Source organism: Chiloscyllium plagiosum, chromosome 15, assembly GCF_004010195.1.
Source record: "Chiloscyllium plagiosum isolate BGI_BamShark_2017 chromosome 15, ASM401019v2, whole genome shotgun sequence".
In the NCBI taxonomy this organism is placed as follows: domain Eukaryota; kingdom Metazoa; phylum Chordata; class Chondrichthyes; order Orectolobiformes; family Hemiscylliidae; genus Chiloscyllium; species Chiloscyllium plagiosum.
Genome location: NC_057724.1, coordinates 57,599,698 through 57,622,667, shown reverse-complemented (window position 1 = coordinate 57,622,667; position 22,970 = coordinate 57,599,698). Strand labels below are relative to the sequence as shown.

At 40.0% G+C, this 22,970-nt stretch overlaps 2 protein-coding genes across 2 annotated transcripts in view; both read right to left on the bottom strand.

The window, feature by feature from the left end:
* The window catches only part of LOC122557564 (transmembrane protein 164-like), a 31,081-nt gene extending 23,532 nt beyond the window's left edge, over positions 1-7,549 (bottom strand). The window contains exons 1-2 of the mRNA XM_043705311.1: positions 7,448-7,549; positions 5,145-5,167 (exon numbers count right to left, since the gene is read on the bottom strand). Of these exons, the coding sequence (XP_043561246.1) occupies positions 5,145-5,167; positions 7,448-7,549 (125 nt within the window). The remainder of the gene's footprint in view (positions 1-5,144; positions 5,168-7,447) is intronic.
* A 12,977-nt stretch (positions 7,550-20,526) lies between these two features.
* LOC122557346 (AMMECR1-like protein) overlaps positions 20,527-22,970 on the bottom strand; it is a 55,714-nt gene continuing 53,270 nt past the window's right edge. The window contains exon 2 of the mRNA XM_043704966.1: positions 20,527-20,758. Coding sequence (XP_043560901.1) covers positions 20,644-20,758 — 115 coding nt within the window. The 3' untranslated portion in view covers positions 20,527-20,643. The remainder of the gene's footprint in view (positions 20,759-22,970) is intronic.

Here is a 22,970-nt window from a genome sequence, read left to right as displayed (position 1 = left end):
GACTCTCACATCCTCTCTCGGCCTTTGCGATCTCCCTCTTAAGAATGTCCCTACACTTTTTAAACTGTTCATGAGACTCATTTAAATCTAGTTGTCTATATTCAAAATAAGATTTTTTAAATTGACTAGAACCTCAATATCTTTATTCATCTATTGTGCTCTAATCCGAACAGCTTACCTTTCACTCTAACAAGAACATAATTCTGAATTCTCATTCTCACACCTTTGAAAGCGTTCCAGTTATCAGATATTTTGTAAGGAGACAAATTTGTCAGGCGATATCAGGTATCTGTAAGAGTAATAAGGTGGTTATGGTGGGGATTTTAACTTTCCAAACAAAGGGTTTAGACGGAGAGGGATTTGTTAAGTGTATACATGAAATTTTTCTGATTCAGTATGTGGATGTATCTACTAGAGAATGTGCAAAGCTTGGCCTACTCTTGGGAAATAAGGCAGGGCAGGAGACTGAGGTGTCAGTGAGGGGGCACTTTGGGGCCAGCGACCATAATTCTATTAAGATTTAAAATAGTGATGGAAAAGGATAGACCAAATCTAAAAGTTGAAGTTCTAAACTGGAGGAAGGCCAATTTTGACAGTATTAGGCAAGAACTTTCAAAAGCTGATTGGGCGCAGATGTTCGCAGGTAAAGGGACGACTGGAAATGGAAAGCCTTCAGAAAGGAGATAACGAGTGTCCAGAGAAAGTATAGTCCTATTAGGGTGAAAGGAAAAGCTGGTAGGTATAGGGAATGCTGGATGGCTAATGAAATGAGGTTTTTGGTTAAGAAAAAGAAGAAAGCACATGTCAGGTATAGACAGGATAGATCGAGTAAATCCTTAGAAGAGTATAAAGGAAGTAGGAGCATACTTCGAGGGAAATCAGGAGGGCAAAAAAAGGGGACAGGAGATAGCTTTGGCAAATAGTTAAAGGAGAATCCAAAGCGTTATTACAAATATATTAAGGACAAAGGGTAACGAGGGAGAGAATAGGGCCCCTCAAAGATCAGCCAAGTGGTGTTTGTGTGGAGCCACAGGAGATTGGGCAGATACCGAACGAGTATTTTGAATCAGTATTTACTGTGGAAAAGGATATGGAAGATATAGAATGTAGGGAAATGGATGGTGACATATTACAGAGGAGTAAGTGCTGGATGTCTTAAAATGCATAAAAGTGGATAAATCCACAGGACTTGATTAGGTGTACCCCAGAACTTTGTGGGAAGCTAGGGAAGTGATTGCTGGACCTCTTGCTGAGATATTTGTATCATCGATAGTCACAGGTGAGTTGCCGGAAGACTGGAGGGTGGTCAACAATGGTACCACTGTTTAAGAAGGGTGGTAAGGACAAGCCAGGGAACTGTAGACTAGTGAGCCAGATGTCGGTGGTGGGCAAGTTGTTGGAGGGAATCTTGAGGGACAGGATGTACATGTATTTGGAAAGGCAAGGACTAATTCGGGATAGTCAACATGGCTTTATGCGTGGGAAATCATGTCTCAAACTTGATTGAGATTTTTTTAGGAAGTAACAAAGAGGATTGATGAGGGTAGAGTGGTAGATGTGATCTATGTGGACTTCAGTAAGGCATTCGACAATGGTCACCATGAGAGACTGGTGAGCAAGGTTAGATCTCATGGAATACAGGGAGAACTAGCCATTTAGATACAGAACTGTCTCAAAGGTAGAAGACACATGGTGGTGGTGGTGGTGGTGGTGGAGGGTTGTTTTTCAGACTGGAGGTCTGTGACCAGTGGAGTGCCGCAAGGATCAGTGCTGGGTCCACTGCTTTTTGTCATAAATAATTTGGATGTGAGCATAAGAGGTATATAATTAGTAAGATTGCAGATGACACCAAAATTGGAGGTGAAGTAGACAGCAAAGAAGGTTACCTCAGATTACAATGGGTTCTTGATCAGATGGGCCAGTGGGCCGAGTAGCAGCAGATGGAGTTTAATTCAGATAAATGCAAAGTGCTGCATTTTGGGAAAGCAAATCTTAGCAAGACTTATACACTTAATGGCAAGGTCCTCAGGAGTGTTGCTGAACAAAGAGACCGTGGAGTGCAGGTTCATAGCTCCTTGAAAGTGGAGTCACAGGTAGATAGGATAGCGAAGATGGTGTTTGGTATGCTTTCCTTTATTGGTCAGAGTACTGAGTACAGGAGTTGGGAGGTCATGTTGTGGTTGTACAGAACATTGGTTAGGTCACTATTGGAATATTGCATGCAATTTTGGTCTCCTTCCTATCAGAAAGATGTTGTGAAACTTGAAACGGTTCAGAAAAGGTTTACAAGGATGTTGCCAGGGTTGGAGGATTGGAGCTATAGGGAGAGGCTGAATAGGCTGGGGCTGTTTTCCCTGCAGCGTTGGAGGCTGAGGGGTGACTTTGTAGAGGTTTATAAAATCATGAGGGCATGGATAGGATAAACAGCCTTTTCCCTGGAGCTGGAGAGTCCAGAACTAGAGGGCATAGGTTTATGGGGAAGAGGGGAAAGATATAAGGGACCCAAGGGGCAACTGTTTCACACAGAGGGTGGCACATGTATGGAATGAGCTGCCAGAGGAAGTGATGGGGGCTAGTACAATTGTAACATTTAAAAAGGCATCTGGATGGGTATAGAGGGATATGGGACAGATGCTGGCATTTGGGACTAGATTGGCTTGGGATATCTGGTCAGCATGGACGAATTGGTCCGAAGGGACTGTTTCCATACTGTACATCTCTATGACTCTACTGCAAACAGTCTACTCCCAATCAATTTTTGCAAGTTCTTGACTCAAACCTTACTCCAATTAAGAACTTTAACTTTTCCATAACTATTTTAAAACTAATAGAATTATGATCACTCGACCCAAAATGTTCCCCCATTAACACTTGCCCTGTCTCATTACCCAAGAGAAGGTCAAGTGCTTGCGATTTTACAGAAGGTATGTAGCTCAGGTTGTAAGTTTGCTCACTGAGCTGGTAGATTTGTTCTTGGATGTTTCGTCACTAGGCTATACTAACATCATTAGTGAGCCTTCAATGAAGCATTGGTGTTCTGTCCTGCTTGCTATTTGTTTGTCTTGGTCTGTTGTAGTGGGTAATATCACTTCCAGTTCTGTTTTTAAAGATTTTGGTAAATAGGGCCCAAATTGATATGTTTGTAAATAGATTCCCAATTTGAATGACAGACCTCTAGGAATTCCTATCCGCATCTTTGTTTAGCCTATCCCAGGATGGATGTATGGTCCCAGTCGAACTGGTGTCCCTCTTAGTCTGCGTGTATGGATACTAGGGATAGTTGGTCGTGGCTTTTGGTGGTTAGTTGGTGCTCGTGTATCCTGGTGGCTAGTTTCCTGCCCGTCTGTCCAATATATTATTATGGGAAGTCCTAGAAGCCTGGCATTCAAATCAGAACACCATTAACATATTGATTTGGACCCCATTTACCAACCTCTCAGAAAAAGAACCAGAAGTAATATCACCCACAACAGACCAAGACACAAATAGCAAGTGGGACAGAACACCACAGCTTCAGAGGCTCACTGATGTTACCCAGCATGGTGATGAAATGTCAGAACAAATCTGCCAGCTTAATGAGCAAACATGCAACCAGAAGGTCAAGTTTTACTCTCTCTATAGTAGGAACATTTAAATATTGATAAAGAAAAAAAATTTGAACATATTTAGCAAATATCTTCATCATCTAAACCTTTAACACTATGGTAGTTCCAGTCAGTGTCTGGAAGATTAAAATCCATCTCCTATTACAATCTTACATATGTGTGAGATATCTCTGCACATTTGCTCAATTTCCCGCTGACATTTTTTTGATCGGGGGCAGGTAGAAGAGGTAGTGGTAAATGACTGTAGTACAATCCCATCAAATGTGATCATTCCTTTATTTTTATTAATTTCCACCCATGTATTTTCATTGGATGACTTCAGAAATATCCTCTCTGGTTACAACAGTAATGCTTTTCTTTACCAAAAAAAAGCCACTTTCTCTTGTGCCTCTCTTTCTATCCTTCCTATAGCACCTGAATATCTGGAACACTGAACTGCCAGTCTTGTCCATCAATCAGCTTACTTTCTGCAATAGTCATGACATCCCAATCCCATGTTCACAAACATGCCCAGAGTTCATTAACCTTCCCTGTAAGGCTCCTTGCATTGAAAGGAATGCAATTTAATCCTTCAGAGGTACTTGGTTTTCTGATTTGCTCTGGTCTGTCTTTTTTTAAAATTAACTTGTTCTTTTCAAATTCAAAATCATCCTCACCAACTTTCTATTTCCTCCATTACTTATGATTCCCTCCATGTCCACCCCTTCAGTCTACAAGCTTCCTAAGTAGAATTACCTTCCCTCTAGGAAAGTGGTCCCTTTCCTGTACAGATGAAATCCATTCTTTTTCAAAGGTCTTTTCTGTCCCAGAAGAGATCCCAATCATCCAAGAACCTGAATCTCTGAACATAACACATCTTCAGCCACTGATTTATTCTTTCCCTCATTTGAGCTTAGCACTGTGAGTAAACCAGAGATTACTACTTTTGAGGCTGCTTTTTGAAGCTTCTATCCAATCTCATATTCTCTTCGTAAAGCCTTGAACTTTTCCTTAACTATGTAATCCCTACCAACATGTAGGAAAACTTCCAGTTTTTCACTCTTCCCCCTTTAACAACATGCTTCAAACATTTTGATACATCCTTAATCCTGGCACCAGGAAATCCTAGATTCATGCTCACTGCTGTGCAATTGGTCTGTGCTCTTGACTGCCTCTTCTATTTTCCTGAGAGACTATCCATTTCAACAATAACTAAAAACTGAGTATCTGTCTGACAGACGAATAGCCACAAGAGCCTTCTGTTAACTTTTCTGATAGTCACCCAACTATCTGACTGATCTTGGATGTATAATCACACCTCTAAATCTAGTAGCCATCTAACTCTTGTTAGATGCCTTAAAGCCTGTCGACCATCTAGACGACATGCCAGGAGTGCAATGGCATACATTTCACTTGTCTGGAGTTGTACAGATCAAGAACAGTCAAGAGGCCTGACACAATCGTGGACAACGTAACCCACTCAATTGGAACACAATCTACCATTGACAGTTGCAGCAGTGTGTAGTACCTGCAAGATGCACTGCAGCATTTCACCAAAACTTCTGCAACAGCACCTTCCAGATCTACAGAATTAAAGAAGTGTTACAGCACAGAAGGCAGCCATGCAAGCTCGCTACACCAGGTCTTCAAATGAGCATCATTACCTAGTGACAATCGCCTACTTTTTCCCTAAGTCTTTGAACATTATTTCTATTCACCTAATCGGCCAGTGCCCTCTTGAATGTGCCAACTGAATCTGTCACCACCACATGCCTAGCTGCATCCTCTACTACTGAGAAGATTAAAGGCAGATGCATGGAGGTACCACCAACTATAAATCAGTCTCCCAGATGCACCAGCCTGACTTGGAAATAGATAAATCATTCCTTCACTGTCACTGGGGGTCAAAAATCCTGGATCTTCCCTTCCCACAACATTGAGAGTTTCCCTATACCCAAAACTGCCACAGGTCAAGACAACAGCTCACCACTGCCTTCTCCAGGACAATTAGCAATGGGCAATAATGCTGGCTTAGGTTTGAGGCAGAGATGCACACACCGCATTAATGAAGTTAAGCATCTTTATACATAATATTCAATACTCTGATTCACTAAGTTCACACCCTCAAACAAGGAAGCAACCAGAACAAATAGGTTGCATTTAGATATCTCTTAAACCAACCAGGTAATAAAAATTAAAATATTTTCGTAAACAGCTAATCACATTTGTAATAATCACAAAGGACTACTATATCGGTCAAAGATTCGCTTATTCTGTCAATGAATTAAGAATGTCACAGTTCAATGTAAGAATTAGTTTGCTCTCAACCTCTAGTTCCAGTGAACCAAATGTATATTGTTCTTCTTGGTCAGCATTACGTTTAACAAAGTCTTAATAAAAGTAGGTATGGTTTGACCAATAGTTGCCTTAGCATATCCTCTGGAGATAAAAGAATGGATGCACTACTGCTTTAAATTGTAAAGCTTTAGTAGTATTTTTCCATTATTGCAAGAAGAATTTTAAAAAGATCAGGTAACACGAATCCTCAACAAATGGACAGTTCTGGGGATTAAATTAATTAATAAATACAGAGGCATCTCAATTATCTGAGCAAAATACTCCCAAGTGTCGTTCGGATAATCAAATGTCAGATAATTGAGTGCCAGACAGAGTTTAGCCAAGCATCTGACCTTGTGATCTTGTCCGGATATTCCAAAATTCAGATTTTTGACGTTCCTTTGTATGTGTATTAGCAAATTAATATAAAATAGTCATCTAGACTGCCCCTCCACCTTCTAATTGCTAATCTGATTTGGACCCATCTGCATTCTCTTACCTGTTCCACAGATTTTGCAGGTTCATTAGAGTTCCTAAGTCTGCATTAGAACTTTGAACATTTTCAAGGGCTAAGCCTCCAGTGCTCTCTGGGGTACAGAATTCAAAATAGTAAACAATTTTCAGAAGAAATATTTCCAATCGTCTTCAATGGGACATGCCCTATTCTGAAACCTTGTCTCAAATGAAGTAATATAGCAGTGCATCAATTTTCTTTAAGGTGGAGGTGTCAAACTCAGGTGGAGAAGATTAAAAGTTACAACACCAGGTTATAGTCCAACAGATTTATCTGAATCACAAGCTTTCAGATTGTGGCCCCATTGTCAGGTGAAGTCACCTGACGAAGGGGCAGTGCTCCAAAAGCTTGGTGATTTCCCTGTTAGGGGATCGTAGCTTTGCTATCAAACGCTACAGGAATGACAAAAGAACACATGGAGATGCAGTTAATATTTAGAATAAGCTTTATTGTCACACGCACTCAAATAAGTACAGTGAAAACTTTACAAGTATCCCCTTAAGGTGCCATCTTAAGAACAGATTCTTAAGAATTAATTCTTTGGGGAAAATAGGAAACAAATAAGTGCAACATTACAGATGCTAGGAATAAATTAGAAAATATAGAAGTTCAGAATAGCAGTCCTTTCAACCTAGTCCATGCCTGCACCTAGCCTCTAGCATGCTCCAGGCCATGCTGGGCTTCACCGAGATTTGATTTTGACTCATTTGTTATTAAACCAAGGAAACCAGATACTCATTGTAGAGTTGGAAACAAATCTAGTTCATTTATACTGTAGGAATTAAACAGAGTTAAGAGTACCTAAATTGCATCAGATTTGGAAAGTACTCTGTATTGGCTCGGAATTGTGTTAATATTGTCACAACATACACATACAAATTGATTTTACTTAGAGGCAATTTAAAAACTATTCTATTATCCCTTCGCTTCACGACCACACCCTTGCATTACTCACTCGAATCGTTTTGAGCCAGGCTGCAGATGTTCACGTTTATATTGCTGCTGATTTTACTTCCAAGTCAGCAAATGAAGTCAGCACAACCTTGCAAACACTCAAAATCATCTTTAGCAACACATCTAAGTGGAAGTAGTTATGGTGCAGTGCTGACGACATGTGAATACATCCTAAAATCACATCACTTTGTAATACAGGTATTACAGGTAATATATTCATAAAATGCTTAAGGTGTTTAGAGGTGGGGTTTGTGATAGAACATAGAACAGTACAGCACAGTACAGGTCCTTTGCCCCATGTTGTGCTGAGCATTTACCTTAAGATCAACCTAACCTACACACCTTTCAATTTACTACTGTCCATGTGCTTGGCTAGCAGTTGCTTAAATGTCCCTAATGTCTCTGACTCTACTACAACTGCTGTTAGTGCATTACACAGGAAGTGGAGGGTGCATGGAAAGAACCTACCTCTGACACCTTCCCTATAACTTCTTCCAATCACCTTAAAATTATTGACACCTTGTGACAGTCATTTCTGCTATGGGGAAAAATCTCTATCTCTATGCCTCTCATTATCTTGTACATCTCTCTTCCTTCTCTCTAGCGTGAAAAGCCTAGCTCCCTCCACCTCTCTTCACAAGATAAGTCCTCCAATCCAGGCAGCATCCTGGTAAATCTACTCTGCACCCTATCTAAAGCATCTTCATTCTTCCTATAAAGAGGCGACCAGAACGGGACACAATATTCCAAGTGTGGTCTAACCAAGGTTTTAGAGCTACAACGAAACCTCTTGGCTCAAACTCAATTCCCCTGTTAACAAAAGCCAAAACACCATACGCCTTAACAACCCTATCAACTTGGGTGGCAACTTTGAGGATCTGCCAAGAATCCTGCCTTTAACCCTGTATTCAGCATTCAAATTCAACCTTCCAAAAATGAATCAATTCTCGTTTATCCAGGTTGAACTCCATCTGCTACTTCTCAGCCCAGCTCTACATCTTGTCAATGTCTTGTTGTAGCCTGTAACAACCCTCGGCACTATCTACAACACCACCGACCTTTGTGTCATCGGCAAACTTACTAACCTACCCTTCCACTTCTTCATTCAACTAATTTGTAAAAATTATGAAGAGCAGAGGCCCAAGTACAGATCCCTGCGGAACACCACTAGTCACTGCCCTCCAGGCAGAATATTATCCATCCACTACCACTTGCTGTCATCTTTTGGCCAGCTAATTCTGTATCCAGACAGCCAAATTTCCATGTATCCCATACCTAACTTTCTGAAAGAGCCTACCATGGGGAATCTTATCAAATGCCTTAATGAAATCTATTTACACCACATTCACTGCTCGACCTTCATCAACTTGTCTTGACACATCCTCAAATAACTCTAAGGCTTGTGAGGCATGACCTGCCCCTCTCAAAGCCATGCTGACTACCTTTAATCATTCTATATATAATTAGCAAATAAATAACTGTATCGGCCACAATATAGGTTATGAGTAAAGCTGTGACACAGCAAGCCTAGAGCATGCTCCAGTTTAAAAAACTTCCCTAAAAAGTTCTTGGGCATTTGGAATATTCTAGTTAGCAAAATGGAGTTTAAATTAATCGGTTACTTTAATAATACAAATAATTACAAATGCAAGACATCCTATTTTTTCACAAACTGAAATATACAACGTAGAATGTCAAAAGTACACCTTTCCAATAATAGAAGTCCCCACTGCTCTGCCCTCACATTGTATTATTCCTTATTCTCTACAGCACGATGCCACTGGGGAATTATAATGTAAGCTACTTATACGGGAACAATTAAGGCCGGGGGTTGATTTTCTTCCCCCAACTAGATACTGTGATTTACTATAGGGTAATGACAAAGATGCAGCCCCAAGATTACTTCAGCCACAATGTGAATGTTGGTACTAGTCGGAGTTCCACATCAATTGTCTGGACAACCAAACTCCCCCAAAAAGAGATTTCATTACATTTTTATAACTATGAAGGATTTTGTTAGCGTTAGTTCAGTAGGAAAGTCAGTGACAAGGAGCTAATGTGAAATAGTCACAAAGACAGTGATGCATGCTGTACACTGCAATTCCTAGAATTCTAGGGAATTCCTAGAAGCATGGCACTCATCCACAAACTCCATCAACAAACACATAGACCTGGACCCAATATACCGGCCACTATAGCGGACAGCTGAAACTGAGAACCGGAAGCGGCAGGGACAGGCCACTATAAATGCCAGAGGAAACACCACAGAAGTGCTTCACAGGAGGCTCCCAAGCACTGAGGATGTCACCTAGACAGGGGACGAAACATTTGCAACAAAACCTTCCAGCTCGGAAAACAGAACCACAGCAACGAGCACCCGAGCTACAAATCTTCTCACAAACTTTGAGCTATTTAAAATATTCAGCTTTGATTTTAATGAGGAAATGCTGGAAGTAAGATGACCTGAATGGTTTATTTCTGCTTTTAAAATCTCAACTCTGTAGTGCTGTACTTAATAGTCATTGAAACTTACTTTCTTCTATTCAAGCCTCCTTTCTTTCTCCCTGTTGCTACAATGTGAAATTTAAATTTTCAATTTTTTTTTCATTCTTAATGGGAGCAAAGGTATCAAAATATCTTTAATTGCCTGGAGAAGGTGTAATGAACGTCATTTTAATCACTGTAGACTGTGAGATGAATGTACTCTTACAATTACATTTTTGTGAGGGAGTTCAGGATTTTAAACACTGTGATAACGAAGGAATGATGGATTGGGATGTTTGAGAATTATAGTGAGCCTTAGAGGAAATTGCATTTGCTGCTCTTGTCCTTCAAGAAGGTGGAAGTTGTATCCAACTCAACGAGTTATTGTTTTATATTTGTGGACACTGTACACTTCAGCCACAGAGTATACTGGTGCTGGGAGGGGCTGGTGAGTGGATATTTAGAATACAAAATAAGGTGTGCATACACATGGTTTTTTATTTCCATTAAATAAAGTAATACCTAAACATCCGTAGTTTAATCAGCTGTGTTTCGAACCTTAACTGTAATATTTAATTGGTGGCCTGATGTTTGACCATATTGCGCGTTTTTTATTAAACTGCTCAAGTTTACAGTGCAGAAAAAATGTCATTCTAGTTTGTTTTGTGCCTTTTCCTTCTTTGCGCTCTTCCTATACTCTTGTTCCTTTTACTATTTCAAAAAGTATCTGTTTCATTAAAAATGCAATAGTCACCGGACCATCAACTCCACACTCACAGGAATTCTATTCACGAGAGAGGAAGAAAAGGACAACCAACTCCCATTCCTAGACGTGAGGGTACAGAGAACACCAAACGGAGAATTCACCACCAAGGTGCACAGGAAAGCCACACACACAGACCAAGTCCTGAACTATGAAAGCAACCACCCCAACACACACAAACAAAGTTGCATCAAGACACTATTCAAAAGGGCCACAACACACTGCAGCACACCAGAACTGCAAAAAGAGGAAGAGGAACACCTATACAAGGTATTCGCAAAAAATGGATATCCTCGCAATTTCATACTGCACAAAACACTATATAGGACAAACAGGAAGACAGCTAACGATCCGCATCCACGAACATCAACTAGTCACGAAACGACACGACCAGCTATCCCTAATAGCCACACACGTAGACGACAAGCAACATGAATTTGACTGGGACAACACTACCATTATAGGGCAAGCGAAACAAAGAACAGCCAGGGAATTCCTAGAAGCATGGCACTCATCCACAAATTCCATCAACAAACACATCGACCTGGACCCAATATACCGGCCACTACAGCGGACAGCTGAAACTGACAACCGGAAGCAGCAGGGGCAGGCCACTATAAATGCCGGAGGAAACACCACAGAAGCGCTTCACAGGAGGCTCCCAAGAACTGAGGATGTCACCTAGACAGGGGACGAAACGTTTGCAACAAAAACTTCCAGCTCAGCAAACAGAACCACAGCATTTTAAATAGCTCAAAAAAATCTAAGATGTAAATTAAATTGTGCATTCCCTTGGTCCTCATTTAATCTAGTCACTTCTTTCCTCTTCAAAAAAGGCGGTAGATTTATAACTGCAATAATGTAGTCTTGTCCCAAGAGGTCAGTAATTCAATCCTAGAATCTTAACAGACACACTTAGTATAGTCAAATTTTGGATGAAATCAAAAGCAAAACAGATATACTGAAAAGTTGCATTTTTTATAGCACCTTTTATGAATTCAGATACATGAGCTCAATGCTTCACAGGCAATGATCAATTCTTTGAATTGCAGTTACTAGTTAGCAGTATTACTTTTCCTTACATTTGGCAATAGTACAGAAACAAATTTTCAGAGTCTTTAAAAACAATTACATGAATGTTGAACACTTGAAAGTTGACTAGAGTTTATCACATTTTGGCTCTCAATGACTAAACACAATACATCTTTAATACTGATATCTACAAATATGACTTTTCAATCTCCAGGCTCCTATGTGGAGTCATTTTTATAAGTTCAATAAAAACACAATACCACCATCTTTAAAGTGGGAAAACAGTCAAAGTATTGTACAGAGGTGTTATCAAACAAAATTGGGGGCTATAAGATGATATTAGGTGGAATGATAAATAACAAGACATAGGCTTGGAGAGAGATCTTAAAAAGGAGTGAAGGATGAAGTGTCAGAGAGATTTAGTTATGAAGTTCCAGTGTTTAAGAGCCTAAGCAGCTGAAAGCGCCAACCAACCGTGAGGTAAGATAAATGTCAGGTGAACAAGCAGCCACAGTTGGAAGAACAGAGTTCTTGAGCATTGCAAGAGCCTAAAAAGATAGTGGAAGTTATTCAGAGATTTGAGGGGGTCTACTGTACAACACAAAGGACAGTATGACTGGACTGGATATAATTTGCGATACCAAAAGGTATTGATGTTTGTTTAAATATAAAGCAAGTGGTAGGGGGGAATCTTATAATGTTAAAATTGTGTGGAACATTATTTCCCAACATCAGCCCTAAAATTTTCTTCATTTAATTCCACATTTCTAATTCTACTTCAGATTTTAATTTAAAGTAATGTTTTGGGTTGATTAAAAAGATGTCATTACAATTGAATATGACCTATACAAAGATCATTTCTCAAAATCCTGCTTTACAGGCTGAAATAATTATGTTTCTCTAGTTTCTTTGCTACTCTGATCCCTGACAACATATCAGCCTCATAAGACTTCCCTGTACTGACACAAACATTTAATGTCCCTAGTTCCCTGACTATCACTGAATACCGTATTCAAGGTGAAATATGACAAATGTGCCTAAAAAAAGCTTGATTACTTCCTCTGACATATTCTACCATATTCTCTTACAACTTTATCCTTAGCTATAGCACATATACTGCCAGCTTTTTCCATAAGTACTTTACATTTATCTGCCTTCTTCCTTCAGCCAACTTATTTGTAACTTCTCAGCCATCTTCTCCGGTTTCACCTATTTTGCTGATTTGAAAGCAGGAGTGACATTAACCAAATTGCACTAAGTTCTTGAATCAAAGCTATTTACAAAATTTAGGAATGGTAGTGGTCCCAACACCATGAGGAATTCCGCGTTGACATAGACCTTACAAGCAGTATTTATTATAAGAGCACATACATAATTGTAGCATATTATTCATTCTTAATTACAATAGCAAAAGATGACCACTATTATCCCTCTCTTCTACAGGATACAATTGAGGCAGAGCAGAGAATCTATAACCAGGACGACAATGGTCAGTTTTTGTGCTAGCTGCCTACTAGAACAATGCAAATTTAATTTTATTGCATTTTTCTTTTTTTACACAATGTTGTAACACCTTGAACATACCTACAAATTAAACACAGGAGCCACACGATAAAGTTACTGAAACTTTAACTTAAAATTCAAAGTTTGTGAGAAGATTTGTAGCTCGGGTGCTCGTTGCTATGGTTCTGTTCGCTGAGCTGGAAGTTTTTGTTGCAAACGTTGCAATATTAACTTAAAATATTGGATAATTCTTCAAAAAGGTTAACATACCTTCTCTTAAGAACATGGCTCCATAAAGCAACAGTACAATTAGGTGAAACAGTCTTTCACATGAAGCACCACACATAGATGATGCAAATTTCCAGGTTTACCCCAGAGTTTGGATATTTTGCCAGAACTAAAAAATGAAAGAATTCTAAATCTTGTATGTACTTTTATCAACCGATAGTTCTGTCTGAAATCCAAGATCAAAGATTCATTAGATCCAGGCTACTTCATAAAATGCAGGAGAATTTATGATGTTTTTTTTTTGCTATAGCTCCTACAATATTCAACTTACATCTACAAGAAAGTACAAGCTACAGGTCATATTAGTTCAATGACATAAGCTTCAAATCCCTCTGACAATGCACATGTCCATCCATGTGAGAGTCAGCACAGAGCATATTCAAGTGTAGCCATAGGACTCAAACTCTGACAACATAAAGTGTTGGCACATTTAAGTCTGTAAAAAATCTCAATCCCTCTTTCGACACTATGCTTCAAGTATCTCTTGGCCAGCAGATTCTCAGGATGTGTATTATTTACGCCAAGTAATGTTGCCCAGATATCAGGAGCCTCCAAGGTTACTTATTAGTACTTGTGTAGCAGAATGATCTAAACTTGACATGTGCAAAGTCTTTTATCTGCTGAGATGGTAACAATGCAAGACATATCCCAGTAGCCAGTTCATGTAATCCTGCTCTACTAAAGCAAAAAGAAATAAACATTAAAAACTTGACTATGCAAGCAAGTTTTCTTCTACTTATAACAAAATTTTAAAACGTGCTCCAAAATAGTGAGCAGACAGAGAGTAAGGTGCCATAATAACAACGTCCTGGTCTAATATTGGTTCTAATGCCATTTGGCTAGTATTCTAAATATGGTCTGGAGGAGGATCAATGGACATCAACTTTTAATTCTGCTTTTCCTCCTCAAATACTGTCAGACCTGCTGAGTTTCTCCAGCAGTACCTTTTTGTTTCAGATTTCCAGCACCTACAATACTTTGTTATATTCTAAATATGGCAGTTTGGACAATAAAAAGCTTCCAGATATTACTAGGACCACCAACAATGCAGTCTCCATAATGCAGAAGGTCAAATGGAAACAATGTTCAGTTTGGTCTCTGCAAACTTAACGAAAATGGAAATATACCTAGTGGACGATAATATCGGAGGCATTTTTAAAATAAATGCTTTCTTATAAAATTATTATTCATCTTTCAGTGATTGCTACAAATATTTGAATTGCATTTACTTCTGATTGTTTTAAAAAGGGAGACAATAGAAGAAGAAGAAGAACTCTTAATGAATTATACAAGATTCTTAAGTGCCTCAGAGGCAGACAGGTTGTTTCCCCATTGTGGGACAGTTTAGGACCAGAAGGCATAATCTTAAGACTAAATGGTTACCCACAACACAGAGATAAAGAAGGAATTTCTTCTGAGGACATTGAATGTGTGGAATGTTTTATTGCAAAGGACTGCTGAGGCTGGTTTATGATGTATATTCAAGGTTTAGATAGGCAAATTTTAAATCAGTGAGAGAATCTAGGGTTATGGGTTAAGATGGAAAAGTGGTATACAGGATTATCATATCAGTCATGTCATTGAATGTTAGGAGGCAGCTGATGGACCAAATTGCCTACTTCTGCTCCTACATCTCATGGTCTATTGGTATAATTAGAAACATGGAGAAAATTAGTTGTAATGGAGAAATGAGCAACAAACTGTCACTGCAAGAAAGTGAGGGGATTTACAACAGATGTACATTATTGAAGACAATCAATATCCTTTGACAAATATTATTTGCAATCTCAAGTACACAGTCTATTTCTGCACATAGTCCACCATGCATTTTTCTGATAGCTCAAGATCTTTCAAGTTAACATGCGCCATTGGTATATTTGTAAATGACCAAAGAGAGTGGGAAAACAGGAAACACGGCCACATTTACACTTGGGACATAACTGAATGTCCAATCAGAAGCTACCTAGTTATTTCCAATGCAAGAATAGACAGAACATCTGTAGGCTTTGGTGGAAATACAAAGCAAACATTGTTTTAACAAGAGTTACAATCTAAGGTGGCTTTAAAGAAATAGTGTAATTCTAGGTATTGTTTTGCAAAGCCTGGTCTTCAATTTTTAAAAATTCAGCCACTGTCATAGGCTTTGCTAGCAGACCCATGCCAAGTTACCCTCAAAGATAGTATGGTCAGTTTCATGGAATCTCCTTACATGGGAAAAAAAGATTCAGAAAAGTGGTAGTGATAAGGTCGAAGTTCTCTCTCCACTAGCCCCATCCAAATTGGGCAGGTGATAGTCTAGTGGTAACACTGAGTCAAAACCTCAGTTATGTTCTGGAGGCCTGGGTTCAAACCCTACTACAGCAGATGGTGGAATTTGAATTCCATAGAAATAAATCTGGAATTAAGAGTCAATTGAGGATCCTGAAACCACTACCTATTGTTGAAAAAGCCCATCTTAGAGATTTATAGCTCAGGTTGAGGTTCAGGTTGTAAGTTTGCTCACTGAGCTGGAAGATTTGTTTTCAGATGTTTCATCACCATACTAGGTAACATTATCAGTGAGCCTCCAGCAAAGCACTGGTGTTATGTCCTGCTTTCTATTTGTGTATCTTGGTTTCTTGAGGTGGGTGATATCACCCACCTGGGACAACATCAGTGAGCCTCTGGTGAAGCACTGGCGTTATCAAGTATGGTGACAAAACATCTGAAAACAAACCTTGCAGCTCAGCAGACAAACTTACAGCCCAAAATCCACGAATGCCCTTCAGGCAAGAATATCTGCCATCCTCAGCTGGTCTGGCCTATATGTGACTCCAGAGCGACAGCAATGTGGTTGACTTTCATTTGCCCTTTGAAGATGCGTAGCCAACTATTCAGTTGTATCAATCCCTACAAAATCTCAAAAAAAATGAAATCAGACAGATCACCAAACATCGAACAAAGCACCAAAAGGACAACGACAGAAATAGCCCTGTCAACCTGCAAAGTCCTCCTTACTAACATCTGGGGGCTAGTGCCAAAACTGGGAGAGCTATCTCAAACTAGTCAAACAACAGCCAGGCAGTCATATTCACAGAATCATACCTTACAGACAATGTCCTAGACTCCATCACCATGCCACAATAGGTCATGTTCCACCAGCAGGGCAGACCCAGCAGAGGTTGTGGCGCAGTACAGTCATTAGGGAGTCGCCCTATGAGTCCTCAACATTGACTCATGATGTCTCTTGTGTTCAGGTTAAACATAGGCAAAGAAACATCCTCCTGATTATCACGTACTGTCCTCCCTCAGTTGGTGAATCAGTACTCCTCCATGTTGACCAACACTTGGAGGAAGCACTGAGGATGGCAATGTACAAAATGTTCTAGGAGAAAGTGAGGACTGCAGATGCTGGAGATCAGAGCTGAAAATGTGTTGCTGGAAAAGCACAGCAGGTCAGGCAGCATCCAAGGAGGAGGAGTTTCCTGAAGGGCTCATGCCCGAAACGTCGATTCTCCTGCTCCTTGGATGCTGCCTGACCTGCTGCGCTTTTCCAGCAACACATTTTCAGCAATGTACAAAATGTACTCGGTGGGCGATTGCAACGACCCCCAATAAGGGTGGTTCAGCAGTAGTATTGAGCGAACTGGTTGGGTTCTAAATGACACAGCTATCTGACTGGATCTGCAGCAGGTGGGGGAAGGGAACCAACAAGAGGGAAATACATACCTGTCACATCCTTACCAATCTCCCTTCATTGGTCAGAACATTTGAATGTAGAAGTTGGGACGTCATGTTACAGTTGTACAGGACATTGGTGAGGCTACTTTTAGAATGCTGCATACAATTTTGGAGTCCTTCTATAGGATGGATCTTGTTAGACTTGAAAGGATTCAGAAAAGATTTACAAGGATATTGCCAAGACTTTAGGGTTTGAGTTTTAGGGGAAAGGCCGAATAGGCTGGAGCTTTTCTCGCCTTGGAGCATTGGAGGCTGAGAGATTTATAAAATTTTGAGGAACATGGATAGGGTGAATAGCCAAGATCTTTGTCCTAGGGATGGGGAGTCCAAAACTAGAGGGCACAGGCTCAAGTTGAGAGAGGAAAGGAAAGGATTTCAAAAGTACCCGAGGGATAGCTTTTTTCACACAGAGGATGGTGTCCATGTGGAATGAGCTGCCAGAGGAAGTAGTGGAGGCAGGTACAATTACACTATTTCAAAAGGCATCTGGATGGGGACATGCATAGGAAGGGTTTATCTGCCTGCTGCAGATACATCTATCCCTGATGGTTTTGGTACAAGTGACCATTGCACATCGACTTTGAGAATAACCTCCATTGTGTTTCAGTGCACTATGCCAAATGGGGCAGACGTCAAACAACTCTAGCATCTCAAAACAGGGCATCCATGAGGTGATGTGGGCCGACAGTAGAATTGTACTCAATGCAATCTATAATCACATGGCTCAGCATATCTCCAACTCAAGCATTACCACTAAGCCAGGGATAACTTTGGTTCAATGGAGAGTGTAGAAAGGCATGCCAGGAGATGCACCAGGCATACGTGAAAATGAGGTATCAACCTGGTGAAGCTACCAAATAGGTATACTTGCATACCAACCATCCCAGTCTACTGTCAATCAGTAAAGTGATGGAAAGTGTCATCAACAGTGCTGTCAAGCAGCATCTATTCAGCAATATCCTGCTCAGTGATGACCAGTTTAGGTTCAGCCAGGGCCACACAGCTCCTGACCTCATTAAAGCCTTAGTTCAAGTATTGACAGAAGAGCTAAATTCCAGAGGTGAGGCGAGTGTGACAACCCCTGACATCAAGGCAGCATTTGACCAAGTGTGGCATCAAGGAACCCTAGCAAAACTGGATCAATGGGTATCAGGGTGCAATTCTTTGACGGTTGGAGTCATACAGGACACCGAGGAAGATGGGCGTCAGTTATCTCAGCTCCAGGACATCTGCAGGCATTCCTCAGGGTAGTGTCCGAGGGCCATCTTCAGGTGCTTCATCAATGACATTCCCTCCATCAATGTCAAAAGTGGGGATGCTTGCCAATGACTGCACAATGTTCAGCACCATTCGTGACTTCAGACAAGCAGACCACATTCAAATGCAACAAGATGTGGACAATATCCAAGCTTGGACTAACAAGTCGCAAGTAACATTCATGCCATACAAATGCCAGCTATGACCATCACGAACAAAACACAATCTACCATCACTGAATCCCCCACTATCAGCATCCTGAATTGACCAGAAACTGAACTGGACTCACCACATAAACAGTGGCTACAAGAGCAGATCAGAGGCTAGGAGTACTGCTGTAGGTGACACACCTGACTCCCCAAAGCCTGTCCACCACCTACAAAGGCACAAGTCAGGACTGTGATGGAATATTCCCCACTTCCCTGGAAGGGTACAGCTCCACTCAAGCTTGACACCATACAGAACAAAGCTGCCCGCCTGATTGTCACAACATCCACTCCCTCCACTACTAATGTTCAGTATATACTGCTGCTACTATCAACAGAAATTGAAAAATCCTCAGACAGCATATTCCAAACCCACGATGTTTTGAAGGATGACAGCAGATTCATAGGAACACCACCACATTGAAGTCCCCCTCCAAGCCACTCACCATCCTGATTTGGAAATATAATAGTTGTTCCTCACAGTCGCTGGCTGAGAATCGTGGATTTCTCTCTCTAATGGCATTGTGCGTCAACCCACAGCAGGTGGATTGCAGCAGTTCAAGGAGGCAGCTCACCACTACCTTCTCAAGGGAAACTAGGGACAAGCAATAAATGCTGGTCAGCCAGCAACACCCACATCCCACAAAATAAATTTAAAAGAATTCAATGTTTACGTGGATCTTCAGAATAAAAATAATTACTAAGGATTTGATAAATATTTAGAGTAGTCATTTACATTTGTTAATTGGATAGTCAGGGCATTTTATCAATCAATATAAATTCTGTTCTGTGAATTGACCAAAAAAAAAATCCTATTATAGCATTTAATATAGTAAAAATGTCAATTCCACGATTTTTCTTTCTTTACATTCCTAGGCAGCAACACTTAACCACATGTGTAAAAAGGAACAGACTCCTGGTGTTGATTTATGGTCAATTAACACATTTTAAAGAGTGAGTTACATCACCAGTTATTGTGAAGAATGTCTTGTGTTAGAGATTTAATACTACTGATTTCCTGTATTTGAGGGAATAACAGAATGCTCATCAAGTAATTGATCAAGCAGAGATTATTGAAGAGTGCATGAACTCAACAGTTAGTGAGCCATTTAGGGTCCTTCGGGTTCCGGACTCAAGATCTTAAGATGAGCCATGGCCAAACTCCTTAGAAGCTTTGTTTGCACTTTGCTAAGTATAATAGAATGGAATAAACTGGCTCAGCTTCTAGTAATTGGAGAAAAAAAACAAAATTATTTTCCTTTTCCAAGCAGAAAAGTTTAGTAAATTTATACGGATGGACATCTCTTCTAAATAAACTTAGTGGCAAACAAATTTTAAAAAAGAAACTGCTCAAAGTAGACTAAGTGTGATTTTTGAATCACAGAAACAACTAGCAACTCTATGCCATACCTTACTGCACTTGGGCTACAAGAGAATTGTGTGTGGGACAACAAGTCAGCAACTCACGTACTGAGGACATGCAAGAAACCTCTATCAAAACTCAAGTTTCTTCATGCTTACCAAGTAGTTTGTTTGTTCAATCGAAATGCAACAGTGACAGATGTTGCTGGATATAAGCTAGGTTAATTTAATAAAATTTGTATACACACCCATCTTATGCATTATCGAGATGAGCTATTGAACTTGTTAGGAGAAAGTGAGGACCGCAGATGCTGGAGATCAGAGCTGAAAACGTGTTGCTGGAAAAGCGCAGCAGGTCAGGCAGCATCCAAGGAGCAGGAGAATCGACGTTTCGGGCATGAGCCCATCTTCAGAAATCATTCCTGAAGGGCTCATGCCAGAAACGTCGATTCTCCTGCTCCTTAGATGCTGCCTGACCTGCTGCACTTTTCCAGCAACACATTTTCAGCTATTGAACTAGTTATCCATTTAATGATCATATTTTAAACAAACATACCAATGTGTGAACTTAAGAATTATTGTCAAACAAGTCACATTATACATGTGCTGAAATAGAAGAAAACAAAGCCTCAACACAACTCACCTGGTAAGAGTGTACTCCCTGAGTCCTGAATGTAGGTTCATGGCAGAAAATGTACCTATGCACCCTCGCAACCGTTTATCGCGGCCAATCTTCCACGTCACAAATAATGGGCTGGAAAATAAATACACCATTAAGCATCAATGGTAATAAATGTTGTTATTTTTACAAGTTTCAAATCAAACTAAAATGCATGTTACCTGCCATGCTTCAAGTTCTTAAATCTAACTTTCCTCCTTTTGATAAACTGTTAGTTGAACTTTTACAGTTCACTTTTACCATTCAAAACTGAACCACACGTATTAGTTAGCGAATATTTATACTTCTGCCACTATGTTCCAAGAATGGAGAAAGTGGCAGCATCAGCCATAATTTAAAATTAGTGGTTTAAAATAACGACCTTAAAGGTTTTACACTTCCATTCAAATCAGGAACTAAGGATATTAACAAGCTACTTTCCATAAAGCACTTAAGCCATATCAGTTTATGCTGGGCAATATGCAAGTCATGAACAAATATAGTCAATCTTAATGCAGAAATTTAACTGCAGATACCAAAAGGCAATATAGGAAACCCTGTTGCGCCTAACCATTAAATCAGGCCATAATAATAATTGGTTTGATCACATTCAAAGAATTCATGAATGTAGTCACACCCCAAAGTGGTACCAATGTTATTTAAGCAATTTGTGATGCAGGGTGTAGATTTACATACATCTCTTCATATCATTTATTTGGATTTTGAACTAGTGACATACGAGTCTTCTTTAGGTCTAAGAGATGAAATAGTTTCTGGAGCCATGGCATGCTTTTTTAAAGTAACAGTCTGAAAGCGAGAGCATTTGGGAGGCCAGTGGGAATTTGTTCACATTAAGAGAGTTTACAAACTAACAAAGTAAACAGTGTAGTACATTAAGCTTTCAAGTAGGAGATTCCGGAATTGATCTTTTGGGCTTGTATTCGAAAGCTTTGGAAGAGGTTAGACTCTTTGTGGTGAGGCCTTAAAGCAACAGTTAAAGTATGCCTTATATATGTGAAATGGAATGGAATTTTATTTCAGAGAGCGTCTTGTAAAAGGACAATGACTGCCGTTAATGGGCTTGTACTTTCCCATGCATTTCAAAATTGTTTGCTTGCCATTTCAACACATCACCTTGCTCCCTGGCCAACATCTGTCTCAGGCATGCTGCAGTGTTCCAGCAAAGCTCAGTGCAAGCCAGAATCTCATTTTCTTTTAGGGACCCTGCAGCTTCAAGACTCAATACCCAGTTCAATACTTTAGGGCCTGAGCACCTTCTTCCATGTCCTTCTCCGAACTCCCACACTCCAGACCTTGTCATCACATGGACTGTTAACATAACCATCCCATTGCCAGCTACTGATAGTCCCCATTAGCACCTATTGATTCACCCAAGTTGACCAGTATCCATTCTTCTGCTCAACTGTTCTTTTGCTTTGGGCATCATTTCCACCTATTGTTTACTCCTCATCGGTACCCAATTTCAGCACAAAAGTCAACATATGCGTTGTCACAATTAGTTCTGAAGGGTCACGGAACCAGAAATGTTCATCCTACTTTCTGTCCACAGATGCTGCTGGACCAGAGTCTCCCCAATAATTTTGTTTTTGTTTCAGATTTCCAGCATTCCCAGTTGTACTTTGTTTTGAAAACTTGTATGTTTGAAAATAGTTTTGTTCATTCTATTTCATCTTCATTTCTTTTGAATAATAAACTTTTATTGAAAGAAAGTCAATGAAAGACCAATGTATTAAAACCAAAAAGAAACAATAAGATTTATCAAGGTCGGTTTCAGTCTAGGATCTGACTTGTCCTATAATAACATCCTGACGAAGGGCTCTTGCCCGAAACATCGTTTTTCCTGCTCTTCGGATGCTGCCTGACCTGCTGCACTTTTCCAGCATCACTCTAGTTTTGACTATAATAACATCAGCTGACATCAATAAAGTTTGGAAACCTAAAAAAAAAGGTTTAAAAAAAAAATCTACTATACTAGCTTATCGTATCATTTTGAAGTACTGGGAATGTAATGCTTAAAGATCCTTTATTAGAGTGATTCACTACATGTTCGATTGTGTACCTGTCCTTTGACAGACTGAGACTGGAAATCACAGCGAGCGTCTGGCTACTTCCGAACTGCCAAAATTCGCCTGGAACCACAAGTGTGTATTTTGTTTCCAGCCCTGGGCAAAGATATTTGTTTCCCTGAATAAGACCGTCAGCCCTGGTTACAAATCTTATTAACTGCCTCTTGTTCCTATTAACATACTTCCTTACCAATTAACAAGGGTATGTGAAGACCAACAAT